The sequence below is a fragment of the Armigeres subalbatus genome, chromosome 3 (assembly GCF_024139115.2).
Source record: "Armigeres subalbatus isolate Guangzhou_Male chromosome 3, GZ_Asu_2, whole genome shotgun sequence".
In the NCBI taxonomy this organism is placed as follows: Eukaryota; Metazoa; Arthropoda; class Insecta; order Diptera; family Culicidae; genus Armigeres; species Armigeres subalbatus.
In genome coordinates this window covers 237,643,434-237,658,658 of record NC_085141.1, presented here as the reverse complement: position 1 = coordinate 237,658,658, position 15,225 = coordinate 237,643,434, and the positions used below count along the sequence as shown (strand labels likewise).

The 15,225-nt window shown below is 37.7% G+C and overlaps 1 protein-coding gene across 6 annotated transcripts in view; it reads left to right on the top strand.

Moving 5' to 3' along the window:
• Positions 1-15,225, top strand: part of LOC134221115 (fat-like cadherin-related tumor suppressor homolog) — a 386,241-nt gene that overhangs the window by 267,488 nt on the left and 103,528 nt on the right. For all 6 annotated transcript variants that reach the window (XM_062700308.1, XM_062700312.1, XM_062700311.1 and 3 more), the window contains 2 exons: positions 5,498-5,867; positions 6,209-7,614. In XM_062700308.1, the coding sequence (XP_062556292.1) occupies positions 5,498-5,867; positions 6,209-7,614 (1,776 nt within the window). The remainder of the gene's footprint in view (positions 1-5,497; positions 5,868-6,208; positions 7,615-15,225) is intronic.

Sequence of the window (15,225 nt, the reverse complement as noted above, 5' to 3'; positions counted from 1 at the left end):
ACATCCCGGTAAAAGAAATTAAGTGTGTACTACTGCAACCAACAGTTGTTTGGAAAGTCTCGCAGATTCAATAAATTTTCATGAATTTGGTTGGAAATTTGCCTGGAGACTTTATTCAAGATGTTGATTGAAATGGAAGGGTGGCACTTTGAATCTGTAATATTTTTCAAAATGACGAACAGATCTAATCCAGATCCAAATATGAAATCTGTTGATTGCAGTTAAAAAATCATTATATAGCATTTATTTTTACTGAATACTGAGGCCTGTTGGAAATAATATGCGATGAACATTTTTACGTTGTTTATTGTAAAGAGGCATACTTTTGAAAATGGTAAACATGTACAAAACTGATCTGTTACTTATGTCCTTCTGTACAATTAAGCTAGATTCTAGCTATGGAATTTGGGTAACAATATTTTTCTTTAACAATATTAAACAAAAATAATTTTCTTTTATTCGTATTCTTATTATTAGTTTTTTGCATTATGTATATAATGCAAAAAAAAACTATTCAATAAAAAATTCGCGGAATTTTTTTAAAATTTCGTTTCGTTTCGAAAAATTTCGAATCAAATGGACCTCAATTTCGTTTCGTTTCGAAGTATCGGAAGTAAATCTGAATTTCGTTTCGTTCCGAACCAACAATAGCATTTCAAATTTCGTTTCGTTTCGTCAGGAAAAAATGTGTTATCGCATACCCTTACCAGTGGTATGACATAAACTTCAAAGCGGTCAGGCCCACTGCGTTGTGTTTGCCGCAGAGATTTTTTTTTACTGATTTTATTTGCTAATTATCTAATACATGCATTCATCTCTTAGGCTAGGTGTTCCGTGTTTTCTTAACACTATCATCCTTATTTCAAATATATTATATTAATATAGTATATTTGCTTATTTGCTATGTTACGTTTTTAGTTATTATTAATACATGTCAATTGCCTCTGGCTGTTAGGATATTTCCTCTGGTTGAATTGAACCATGCAGGAATTACAATGTTTTCTATTTAAACTAAACTTAACCTAATTTATACTAAGGGTACAAGGAGCTAATCGTTGCAATAGAAGATTGCAACGATTTTTGTCTAAAATTGGAAATTATTTTGTTGGACATTTGTTGCAATGTCTCAATATTAGAAATTCTATGAAGTTCATTGGTACTATACCACGGAGGCAACTTCAGAATCATTTTCAAAATTTTATTTTGAATCCTCTGGAGTGCCTTCTTTCTGGTATTGCAGCAACTAGTCCATATTGGCACAGCATACAACATGGCAGGTCTAAAAATTTGTTTGTAAATCAAAAGTTTGTTCTTAAGACAAAGTTTTGCCGCAGAGATGATTCTTCGAGATGTATCGTGTTCAAGCAGTCACTTCAACATGATACATATCACGAATCTACAGGGGTTGAAGGATGCTTGGACATACCGTACCATACACACCGCGTTCTTTTTAAGTTCTTGTTTTGGTAGTTGTATATGAATATGTAGTGAAATGAACAACATTATGATAAGAAATTATATCAAATTTTATATAGGAGAAATGTTCCGATCTCCATCTCACTGTACATATATCCATCTCATCGTTAAACAAAGAAATACGGGACCAAATTCGTCGCTTCTTTTTGTCAACATGCGTGCTCACTGCTGAAAAAAATCATAGAAATAATAAACTAACCAAATTCCTTTCCATTGCTTTGTTTTTTATGGGATGGAAATAGGAGCTATGAGATGAAGTGGCAATCCGTTCCCATATATTTGTAGAAGACTATTCTGCCGTAATCTGAAAAAGTGACGTTTACGCCATTTTCCAAAAATGGTGTTAACGAGTACTACTCATCGAGCTCTTTAACAGAAAAATGGAAAACATGCATGTTGTAATTTGGCGCATACGTCACTTTTCCATATTACGGCAGTATTGTACGCTCACCTTCCGATCAAAAATGCGAAAGCATCTCGGTCTTCCACTTCCCGTTTAATGTATGTAGCTGTTCACCAGATAAATGAAGATAAAAGCAAATTTCGTAACCGCCTGCGTGTTTCGAGACCAAACTAGGGAGTGAGTGCTAGTAATGGACCCCATAACGACTAAAATTTACTTCAGTCGTTCCGCTAGAGCGAGCCTTTTAACAAATTGTAGTTCTACCTCTACCTAGCACCAGATGACAAGCAACAGGTACCAGCACCTTGTTTCTTACATAAAACTAGCCAAAACATTCATTTTACTTATAAATAAAGCATTTTAAGATGATGAACGCATGCCTATTATGACCACCCCCGGGTCCATAATACGCAACGTCGGGTTTGTTCATATACGTATTATGGTCCCCTATCTAATCTACATGTTCCATTCCCACATGTTCTTTATGCCTATAATGGACCCTTTAGCATATTTACATTTACAAAATGTTTAATATAACTAAATGTCTGCTTTCCAGACCATAATAAATGTATGGAACTGCTGTCCTGTTACATGAAGCAACTCCACCCGACGGAAGTTTATACAAAATAATCGATTCCAGCTTTTGATTTGGGATTCTGTTCAAGGGGTCCATTATACGCACGGGGTCCATTACTACCACTCACTCCCTATTTATAGCAAAGATACTTCACAGGAGGACAGGACAGCCCAGACACGACGAGACAGGAGGTTTGCGCAGGCACAATAAGCCACCTTTAAAAACAATCATTACGAACGACATAGAATATAATACGACTCGATACAGTTGGCGACAAACGAAGGATCACGATTGGAAGCTTGGAACATGGAACTGCAAGTCGCTAGGTTTCACAGGTTGCGACAGGATGATTAGTTCTTCTGCAATGCTCAAGTTTTCCAACGTTGGGCTTGACATGTGCCAATCCAATCCCAGATAACTGCATCAGATTGTTCAATGAACCTGAACGTTATTAGTGATTTCTAGTGATGAACTGATTCATTATCAAAATTCACGGAATTAAAGATAAAAACAATTATTGATTCCTATTTGTCTGGTTTTGTAGATGGGCAAGTCTAACTCTCTCGATCACTGTTTGCTCTGGTCATCCAAACAAAAGTTGACATTACTCGCAAAACGGTAGAAGAGTGTAACAGAGAACTTCTCACTACGTCCTTAGCAGCCCTCTTCAGGGCTGGCCACGTCTTTAAAGTCAGTATATTCGCAAACTTCCATGAAATGACAAAAACTACTGAACAAAAGTGACTAAACAATGGGATCCCTGGTGAATGTCGGTAGTAAATTTCTTCTGAATTATCTGGGAAGTGTTTCTGTAATTTTTCCTGTGAATTCTTTGATTCACCCCTACACTGCCGTTATACGCATAACTGTCCCATGTATATAGGAAATCTCAGCAACCATGGGACAACTATGCGTATGACGGCAGTGCCTCGCTCTTTGAATTTCCCCTAAAAAACCTTTTTAATAATCCGGTAAAATTTTTATAGTTTCCACAAGACATTTTTTTAATGTTCTCGAAAAAAAAACTGAAAAATGTCACTTTTGGGGAAATGCCATTTTGAAGGAAAATGTAATTTTCGACGAAATGTTTTCGGGAAAAAGCCATATTCATGGAAATGGCATATTCAGAAAAATTTTAAAGGAAATGTCATATTCGGGGAAAAATCATTTTCGAAACAAATATCATTTTCGGGGAAATGTCATTTTCATGGAAATGTTTTCGGGGAAAAATCATATTCGGGGAAACTTTATTTTTGGAGAAATGTTATTATCGAGTATTTTTATTATTGGAGAATTGGAGGATTGAACAATCTCAAAGAACCTCGTATGAATAAGATAATGGGGCATTTATATGATGCCCAACGTCCATTATTTTTATCATTATCAGGAGAGAATGTTCCCAGTCCGACCCCCTAAATGGCATAGGCCATGAAATTGCGAAACATGCTTTTTTGGCCAAGCCCGACCCGACCACCTGAAAGCACCTCTCAAGCGTACTGGTTTCGTGAGATCAAACCCCACCGAAGGGGTGGTTACCCTCCAATCCCTTTTCCGAACTAAATCTATCACATGTTGTGCATATGCATAATCGAGTTTCAGAAATAACTTTTGTTCTGGAGTTTTTTAAAAGGTGGTCCCTTCCTACACTCAGGCAAAAATCCATGTATTTTGAAATATGCAAATCATACGTCGGCACATACTTAATGGCATACAAATTCACACATGGATAGTATGTGTGAACACTAATATAATGCATGCGGGCGCATGCAATATATGATTAGGTTTTTCGGCTTTCAGTCACACAAAAACGTTGATAATTTTAAATCAGTTCCAACGTTTCGATCCGGAAGTTTGGATCTTCATCAGGAAATTAATCAACCTGTCTATTGGAGTGTTGGTCACACGATGGACTGTGTAGGAAGGGACCACCTTTAAAAAAACTCTAGAACAAAAGTTATTTGCCATAGCCGAAATTAGTGGAAAACGAAATAAAAGTTTTGTTAGTTAGTGAACATAGTTCAGCAACTGGCAACAGCTGGTCATGGAAATTGTGCAAAGAAGTGACTTTACTGTGTAGTGAACCTCTTATTCTTCACCACCCACCCATCATATTGTTAATGGTGCTGGAGCAAATGAGACTAGTGCAATTTACCCATTTGACAGTCCATCATGTGACCAACACTCCAATAAACAGGTTGAATAATTTCGAGCCCTGATGAAGATCCAAACTTCCGGATCGAAACGTTGGCAATGATTTAAAATTATCAACATTTTCATGTGACTGAAAGTCGAAAAACCTATTTATAAGCAACAGATCCAGTCGAAATCCCATAAATTAGCATGGAATATATGTGTCGAAAATATGGAATCCATTTCGCTACCCCCATTGCTAAAATCCATGAGTAAACTTATGAATATAATGCGGAGTTTTTTGTAAGTGTAATGAAATCAATGGAAAAAGTCATGGGAAGGAAAAGCTTAAGAATACCCAGCCCCAATAACCTCCCGAATTCCAAATGACCTCTCCAATGATGGTTTCCTTAATAGATAAAACGTGTTCTAGATTTGGTAAAAATCAATTCATGCGTTAAAAAGTTATACAAATCTGTTCGTTTAGTTCCCCCTCATTTTCCTCTATGACCAGGGAGTCGAAAAAGGTTTCCTACTCGAAAACATTCTAGACCGAACCGAGTATCAAACTCGCCATTTCCAATTTTATGCCATTGATGCAATTGCTCGCAAGGCTAACTGGAGACTTAGTTAGAAATCCATCCAACCCAGTCTAATATCGTCTTACTTTGACGGAGAACATTTTTTTTTCCAAATTTTGTGGAAATCGCTCAAGGCGTTCAAAAGTTACACCGAGTTAATCGATATCTATTTGATGTTTTGTTTAAAGTTTAAACAAGAAAATAAAATCAATTATATTGTTATGCTTGTTACTGTTGAATTGAATGTAGAAACATGTATCGAACTAAATCTGCATGGATATTTGAAATCCATTTTTTAACCACCCCTATTCGTTTTTCTTTTTCCCCCAGGTTCTGGCCACCGATCAGGACATTGGCGAGAACGGCCGGGTCACGTATTCCATCAAATCCGGCCGCGGCAAAGCGAAAAAGTTCCGCATTGATCCGGACACCGGCATCATTTATGCGGCCAAAAGCTTCGAGGTGGACACCGAGTACGATTTGATGGTCCGGGCGGAAGACAACGGCGTGCCGAAGAAGTCCCAGCAGGCGCGCGTCAGCATCGCCGTCGTAGAAGTGCCCGGCAAGTCGGAAAATCCGCCGGTACTCAAAACCATCGACCAGCATGTGGAGGTGACGGAAAGCGACACTCCGGGCTTCCTGGTGGCGCTGATTCAAGCCATCGACAACGATGGCGAGCAGCTGTGGTTCGACATTGTCGGTAAGTGTTTTGGATTCCATTATTATTCAATTATGGGAGGAGAAGTTTGGTGCTCAATGAAAAGGACTTTCTGATAACCAATCTCAATTCCCATCACCAATGAAGCGAGATTTCTGCAGGAGTTTATTCCGTAGTAAACATTCAATATTTATTCTAATTTGCTTTCTCTGCCTCCCTTTCTTCCATATCTACGCAAAAATCGTGCAAACAAACGAAAATCCCATTTCAACCGTAACGTCCAACTCCGGAACCGGGTCTTATTACTGAACCCATTACAAACATGGACCTTTTGTTCTGCTGCGTGGGTGCGACTGTGACTGTGCTCTGGTTGTGTCGTGCAGGTGGGGACGACCGGAATGAGTTTTACATCGGACGAGACAATGGCAACGTCCTGCTGGCCAAATATTTGGACTGGGAAACTCAGAAGGAGTACAATCTGACGATAAGCATCTCCGACGGGGTGCACGTTGTTTACACGCAACTGTACGTTTCAGTAATTGATATAAATGATCACCGACCGGAGTTTACGGAATCACTGTACCGTGTAGACATATCGGAAAGCATCGAAGAGGGCACCGAAGTGCTGCAGCTGCACGCCACCGATGCCGACGAGGATAAGAAGTTGTTTTACAGCTTACATGCGGCACGTGATCCTGTTTCGCTAAAGCTATTCCGTGTCGACTCGGTTAGTGGGAGTATTATTATGGCGCACAAATTGGACCGCGAGGCGCTGTCGGAACACGTGTTGATTGTTATTGTAAAAGACCAGGGGACCCCAGCGAAACGGAATTACGCGAAGGTTATTATTACCGTGCACGACCACAACGACCATGCTCCGGAATTTACGAGCAAAATTGTGCAGGGCCGAGTCTACGAAACTGCCACAGTCGGTACCAAGGTGGTTCAGGTTTATGCCATCGACCGAGATATTGGGGACAATGCCAAAATTACTTATTCCATTGTGAGCGGAAATATTGGGAACGTTTTCAGTATCGATCCAAACATGGGAGTAATTAGTGTTGCGAAAGATCTTGACATAAGTGCCCTTTCGGAGTACATGTTACAAGTCAAGGCTTCCGACAGCGGAAAACCATCACTTTCCTCACAAATCCCCGTACATGTGATGATCAATATGGCGGATAATGCTCCACCGCGGTTTATCTCCGTTGACCCTGCCGCCGAAATCTACGAAAACCTGCCAATAGGAACGTTTGTTATTCACATCGAAGCACGAAGCACCTCATCGCTGCAATTCGAAATCATCGATGGCAACGTAAATGACATGTTCTTTGTCAACCCTTCCACCGGAGTCATCACCACCAAAGACATCCTTGACTACGAGACGCACAAGTTCTACAATCTAACCCTCCGAGCGACGAACATGGCCTCTGCTTCCGCCGAGTGCTCCGTAATTATAAACGTACTGGACAAAAACGACAACACCCCGTACTTCGAGCAGCAAGTCTACAAAGGAGAAGTTTCGGAAGCCGCCCCGATTGGATCATTGGTTCTGACACTGAGCGATGGTCCAGCGAATGCAAGTCAAACGGTTGGTCTGGTTAATGCGTCGCTACCGCTGGTGATTAAAGCAAAGGACGCCGATTCTGGGCTGAACTCGCTGCTCCACTACGACATACTGGAGATGCTGCCTCGGCGGTACTTCCACATCGATTCCAGCACCGGTGCCATCAAGACCATCATGCAGCTGGACCATGAGAAGATTCCATCTTTCAGTTTCCATGTCAAGGTGAGTGGTAAAATGTATTGAAATATTTTGGTATTATATCGCAGACCTGTATTTGTTGTATTTAGTAACTTTTAATTGTGCATTTTTGATTATAACTTTTTATGGAAAAAATGTATTTTTTAATACAATATTTATACGAACTTTGTTCTGATCACATAGGTTACTGCAATGGATATGCGACTAGATTTGGTCACAATTAAGTTACTGCAACCATTTTCGTCTGACTTGTACTGTACATAAATATCACTGCTAATGGAACCACCCCACCCATTTTTGGCCATTCATACTTGTAAGTTCGTATGGAAAATTGCTGAAATATTTTGAGCGCGAGTGGTGCTTGCATAAGTGCTCAGTGCGTATCCAAATTCCACCGGAAACTCTTCGGAATTTTCACGGGAAAGTCTTTGGAATTTCCACGGGAAATTCTTTGGAATTTCCACGGGAAATTCTTTGGAATTTCCACGGGAAATTCTTTGGAATTTCCACGGGAAATTCTTTGAAATTTCCACGGGAAATTCTTTGAAATTTCCACGGGAAATTCTTTGGAATTTCCACGGGAAGTTCTTTGGAATTTCCGCGGGAAGTTCTTTGGAATTTCCACGGATAATTCTTTGGAATTTCCACGCGAAATTCTTTGGATTTTCCACGGGAAATTCTTTGGAATTTCCACGGGAAATTCTTTGGAATTTCCACGGGAAATTCTTTGGAATTTCCACAGGAAATTCTTTGGAATTTCCACGGGAAATTCTTTGGAATTTCCACGGGAAATTCATTGGAATTTCCACGGGAAATTCATTGGAATTTCCACGGGAAATTCATTGAAATTTCCATTCAATGGAATTTGAAAAAAATCTTTGGAATTTCCACGGGAAATTCTTTGGAATTTCCATTCAATGGAATTTGAAAAAAATCTTTGGAATTTCCACGGGAAATTCTTTGGAATTTCCACGGGAAATTCTTTGGAATTTCCACGGAAAATTCTTTGGAATTTTCACGGGAAATTCCTTGGCATTTCCACGGGAAATTCCTTGGCATTTCCACGGGAAATTCTTTGGAATTTCCACGGGAAATTATTTGGAATTTCCACGGGAAATTCTTTGGAATTTCCACGGGAAATTCTTGGAATTTCAGGAAATTCCTTGGAATTTCCACAGGAAATTCCTTGGAATTTCCACGGAAATTCCAAAATTCCTTGGAATTTCCACGGAAATTCTTGGAATTTCACGGAAATTCTTTGGAATTTCCACAGGAAATTCTTTGGAATTTCCACGGAAATTCTTTGGAATTTCCACAGGAAATTCTTTGGAATTTCCACGGAAATTCTTTGGAATTTCACGGAAATTCTTTGGAATTTCCACGGAAATTCTTTGGAATTTCCACGGAAATTCTTTGAATTTCCACGGAAATTCTTTGGAATTTCCACGGAAATTCTTTGGAATTCCACGGAAATTCTTTGGAATTTCCACGGAAATTCTTTGGAATTTCCACGGAAATTCTTTGGAATTTCACAGGAAATTCTTTGGAATTTCCACAGGAAATTCTTTGGAATTTCCACGGAAATTCTTTGGAATTTCCACGGAAATTCTTTGGAATTTCACAGGAAATTCTTTGGAATTTCCACGGAAATTCTTTGGAATTTCCACGGAAATTCTTTGGAATTTCCACAGGAAATTCTTTGGAATTTCACGGAAATTCTTTGGAATTTCACAGGAAATTCTTTGGAATTTCCACGGAAATTCTTTGGAATTTCACAGGAAATTCTTTGGAATTTCCACGGAAATTCTTTGGAATTTCCACGGAAATTCTTTGGAATTTCCACGGAAATTCTTTGGAATTTCCACAGGAAATTCTTTGGAATTTCCACGGAAATTCTTTGGAATTTCACGGAAATTCTTTGGAATTTCCACGGAAATTCTTTGGAATTTCCACGGAAATTCTTTGAATTTCACAGGAAATTCTTTGGAATTTCCACGGAAATTCTTTGGAATTCCACGGAAATTCTTTGGAATTTCCACGGAAATTCTTTGAATTTCCACGGAAATTCTTTGGAATTTCCACGGAAATTCTTTGGAATTTCACAGGAAATTCTTTGGAATTTCCACGGAAATTCTTTGGAATTTCCACGGAAATTCTTTGGAATTTCCACAGGAAATTCTTTGGAATTTCCACGGAAATTCTTTGGAATTTCACAGGAAATTCTTTGGAATTTCACAGGAAATTCTTTGGAATTTCCACGGAAATTCTTTGGAATTTCCACGGAAATTCTTTGGAATTTCACGGAAATTCTTTGGAATTTCCACGGAAATTCTTTGGAATTTCCACGGAAATTCTTTGGAATTTCCACGGAAATTCTTTGGAATTTCACAGGAAATTCTTTGGAATTTCCACGGAAATTCTTTGGAATTTCCACAGGAAATTCTTTGGAATTTCCACGGAAATTCTTTGAATTTCACGGAAATTCTTTGGAATTTCCACGGAAATTCTTTGGAATTTCCACGGAAATTCTTTGGAATTTCCACGGAAATTCTTTGGAATTTCCACGGAAATTCTTTGGAATTTCACAGGAAATTCTTTGGAATTTCCACGGAAATTCTTTGGAATTTCCACGGAAATTCTTTAAATTTCCACGGAAATTCTTTGAATTTCCACAGGAAATTCTTTAAATTTCCACGGAAATTCTTTGGATTTTCCAAGGGGAAATTCTTTGGAATTTCCAAGGGAAATTCTTTGGAATTTCCAAGGGGAAATTCTTTGGAATTTCCAAGGGGAAATTCTTTGGAATTTCCAAGGGGAAATTCTTTGGAATTTCCAAGGGGAAATTCTTTGGAATTTCCAAGGGGAAATTCTTTGGAATTTCCAAGGGGAAATTCTTTGGAATTTCCAAGGGAAATTCTTTGGAATTTCCAAGGGAAATTCTTTGGAATTTCAAAGGAAATTCTTTGGAATTTCACGGAAATTCTTTGGAATTTCCACGGAAATTCTTTGGAATTTCCACGGAAATTCTTTGGAATTTCCACGGAAATTCTTTGGAATTTCCACGGAAATTCTTTGGAATTTCACGGAAATTCTTTGGAATTTCACAGGAAATTCTTTGGAATTTCCACGGGAAATTCTTTGAAATTTCTACGGGAAATTCTTTGGAATTTGCACGGGAAATTCTTTAGAATTTCCTGAGGAAATTCTTTAGAATTTGCACGGGAAATTCTTTAGAATTTCCACAGGAAATTCTTTAAAATTTCCACGTGAAATTTTTTAGAATTTCCACGAGAAATTCTTTAGAATTTCCACGGGAAATTCTTTAGAATTTCCACGGGAAATTCTTTGGAATTTCCACGGGAAATTCTTTAGAATTTCCACGGGAAATTCTTTAGAATTTCCACGGAAAATTCTTTAGAATTTCCACGGAAAATTCTTTAGAATTTCCACGGAAAATTCTTTGGAATTTCCACGGGAAATTCTTTAGAATTTCCACGGGAAATTCTTCAGAATTATCACGGGAAATTCTTTGGAATTTCCACGGAAAATTCTTTAGAATTTCCACGGAAAATTCTTTAGAATTTCCCAGGAAGTTATTTAGAATTTCCACAGGAAATTCTTTAGAATTTCACAGGAAATTCTTTGGAATTTCCACGGAAATTCTCTGGAATTTCCACGAGAAATTCTTTGGAATTTCCACGGAAATTCTTTGGAATTTCACGGAAATTCTCTGGAATTTCCACGAGAAATTCTTTGGAATTTCCACGGAAATTCTTTGGAATTTCCACGGAAATTCTTTGGAATTTCCACGGAAATTCTTTGGAATTTCCACGGAAATTCTTTGGAATTCTTCATGAAATTCTTTGGATTTTCCACGGGAAATTCTTTAGAATTCCCACGGGAAATTCTTTGGAATTTCCACGGGAAATTCTTTGGAATTTCCACGGGAAATTCTTTGGAATTTCCACGGGAAATTCTTTGGAATTTCCACGGGAAATTCTTTGGAATTTTTTCGCGAAATTCTTTGGAATTTCCACAGGAAATTCTTTGGAATTCCCACGGGAAATTCTTTGGAATTTCTTCGCGAAATTCTTTGGATTTTCCACGGGAAATTCTTTGGAATTCCCACGGGAAATTCTTTGGAATTTCCACGGGAAATTCTTTGGAATTTCCACGGGAAATTCTTTGGAATTTCTTCGCGAAATTCTTTGGATTTTCCACGGGAAATTCTTTGGAATTCCCACGGGAAATTCTTTGGAATTCCCACGGGAAATTCTTTGGAATTTCCACGGGAAGTTCTTTGGAATTTCTTCGTGAAATTCTTTGGATTTTCCACGGGAATTTCTTTGGAATTTCTTCGTGAAATTCTTTGGAATTTCCACGGAAATTCTTTGGAATTTCACAGGAAATTCTTTGGAATTTCACAGGAAATTCTTTGGAATTTCCACAGGAAATTCTTTGGAATTTCACAGGAAATTCTTTGGAATTTCCACGGGAAATTTTTTGGAATTTCCACGGGAAATTCTTTGGAATTTCCACGGGAAATTCTTTGGAATTTCACAGGAAATTCTTTGGAATTTCACAGGAAATTCTTTGGAATTTCCACAGGAAATTCTTTGGAATTTCCACGGAAATTCTTTGGAATTTCACAGGAAATTCTTTGGAATTTCCACGGAAATTCTTTGGAATTTCCACAGGAAATTCTTTGGAATTTCACAGGAAATTCTTTCGAATTTCCACGGAAATTCTTTGGAATTTCCACAGGAAATTCTTTGGAATTTCCACGGAAATTCTTTGGAATTTCACAGGAAATTCTTTGGAATTTCACAGGAAATTCTTTGGAATTTCCACGGAAATTCTTTGAAATTTCACAGGAAATTCTTTGGAATTTCACAGGAAATTCTTTGGAATTTCCACAGGAAATTCTTTGGAATTTCAACTGAAATTCTTTGGAATTTCCACGGAAATTCTTTGGAATTTCCACAGGAAATTCTTTGGAATTTCCACGGAAATTCTTTGGAATTTCCACGGAAATTCTTTGGAATTTCCACGGAAATTCTTTGGAATTTCCACGGAAATTCTTTGGAATTTCACAGGAAATTCTTTGGAATTCCACGGAAATTCTTTGGAATTTCACAGGAAATTCTTTGGAATTTCACAGGAAATTCTTTGGAATTTCACGGAAATTCTTTGGAATTTCCACGGAAATTCTTTGGAATTTCACAGGAAATTCTTTTTAATTTCACAGGAAATTCTTTGGAATTTCACAGGAAATTCTTTGGAATTTCCAAGGAAATTCTTTGGAATTTCACAAAGGAAATTCTTTGGAATTTCACAAAGGAAATTCTTTGGAATTTCACAAAGGAAATTCTTTGGAATTTCACAAAGGAAATTCTTTGGAATTTCACAAAGGAAATTCTTTGGAATTTCACAAAGGAAATTCTTTGGAATTTCCACGGAAATTCTTTGGAATTTCCACGGAAATTCTTTGGAATTTCCACGGAAATTCTTTGGAATTTCCACGAAATTCTTTGGATTTTCCACGGAAATTCTTTGGAATTTCACAGGAAATTCTTTGGAATTTCCACGGAAATTCTTTGGAATTTCACAGGAAATTCTTTGGAATTTCACAGGAAATTCTTTGGAATTTACACGGAAATTCTTTGGAATTTCCACAGGAAATTCTTTGGAATTTCCACGGAAATTCTTTGGAATTTCCACAGGAAATTCTTTGGAATTTCACAGGAAATTCTTTGGAATTTCCACGAAATTCTTTGGATTTTCACAGGAAATTCTTTGGAATTTCCACAGGAAATTCTTTGGAATTTCACGGAAATTCTTTGGAATTTCCACAGGAAATTCTTTGGAATTTCCACGGAAATTCTTTGGAATTTCCACAGGAAATTCTTTGGAATTTCCACGGGAAATTCTTTGAAATTTTCATCGGAAGTTCTTTGGAATTTTCATCGGAAGTTCTTTGGAATTTCCACAGGAAGTTTTTGGGAATTTCCTCGGAAAGTTCTTCGTAATTTCCACAGGAAATTCTTTGGAAATTCCACAGGAAATTCTTTGGAATTTCCACGAAATTCTTTGGATTTTCCACGGAAATTCTTTGGAATTTCCACGGAAATTCTTTGAATTTCCACGGAAATTCTTTGGAATTTCCACGGAAATTCTTTGGAATTTCACGGAAATTCTTTGGAACTTCCACGGAAATTCTTTGGAATTTCCACGGAAATTCTTTGGAATTTCACAGGAAATTCTTTGGAATTTCCACGGAAATTCTTTGGAATTTCCACAGGAAATTCTTTGGAATTTCCACGAAATTCTTTGGATTTTCCACGGAAATTCTTTGGAATTTCACAGGAAATTTTTTGGAATTTCCACGGAAATTCTTTGGAATTTCCACGGGAAATTCTTTGGAATTTCCACGGGAAATTCTTTGGAATTTCCACGGGAAATTCTTTGGAATTTCCACGGGAAATTCTTTGGAATTTCCACGGGAAATTCTTTGGAACTTCCACGGGAAATTCTTTGGAATTTCCACGGGAAATTCTTTGGAATTTCTACGGGAAATTCTTTGGAATTTCCACGGGAAATTGTTTAGAATTTCCACGGGAAATTCTTTAAAATTTCCACCGGAAATTCTTTAGAATTTCCACGGGAAATTCTTTAGAATTTCCACGGGAAATTCTTTAGAATTTCCACGGGAAATTCTTTAGAATTTCCACGGGGAATTCTTTGGAATATCCACAGGAAATTCTTTGGAATTTCCACGGGAAATTCTTTGGAATTTCCACGGGAAATTCTTTGGAATTTCCGCGGGAAATTCTTTGGAATTTTCACGAGAAATTCTTTGGAATTTTCACGAGAAATTGTTTGGAATTTCCACGGGAAATTTTTTAGAATTTCCACGGGACATTCTTCGGAAATTTCACAGGAAATTCTTTGGAATTTCCACGGGAAATTCTTTGGAATTTCCACGGGAAATTCTTTTTTAATTTCCACGCAAAATCTTTGGAATTTCCACGGGAAATTCTTTGGAATTTCCACGGGAAATTCTTTGGAATTTCCACGGGAAATTCTTTGGAATTTCCACGGGAAATTCTTTGGAATTTCCACGGGAAATTCTTTGGAATTTCCACGGGAAATTCTTTAGAATTTCCACGGGAAATTCTTTAGAATTTCCACCGGAAATTCTTTAGAATTTCCACCGGAAATTCTTTAGAATTTCCACGGGAAATTCTTTAGAATTTCCACGGGAAATTCTTTAGAATTTCCACGGGAAATTCTTTAGAATTTCCACGGGAAATTCTTTAGAATTTCCACGGGAAATTCTTTAGAATTTCCACGGGAAATTCTTTAGAATTTCCACGGGAAATTCTTTAGAATTTCCACGGGAAATTCTTTGGAATTTCCACGGGAAATTCTCTGGAATTTCCACGAGAAATTCTTTGGAATTTCCACGGGAAATTCTTTGGAATTTCCACGGGAAATTCTCTGGAATTTCCACGAGAAATTCTTTGGAATTTCCACGGGAAATTCTTTGGAATTTCCACGGGAAATTCTTTGGAATTTCCACGGGAAATTCTTTGGAATTTCCACGGGAAATTCTTTGGAATTTCTTCGCGAAAT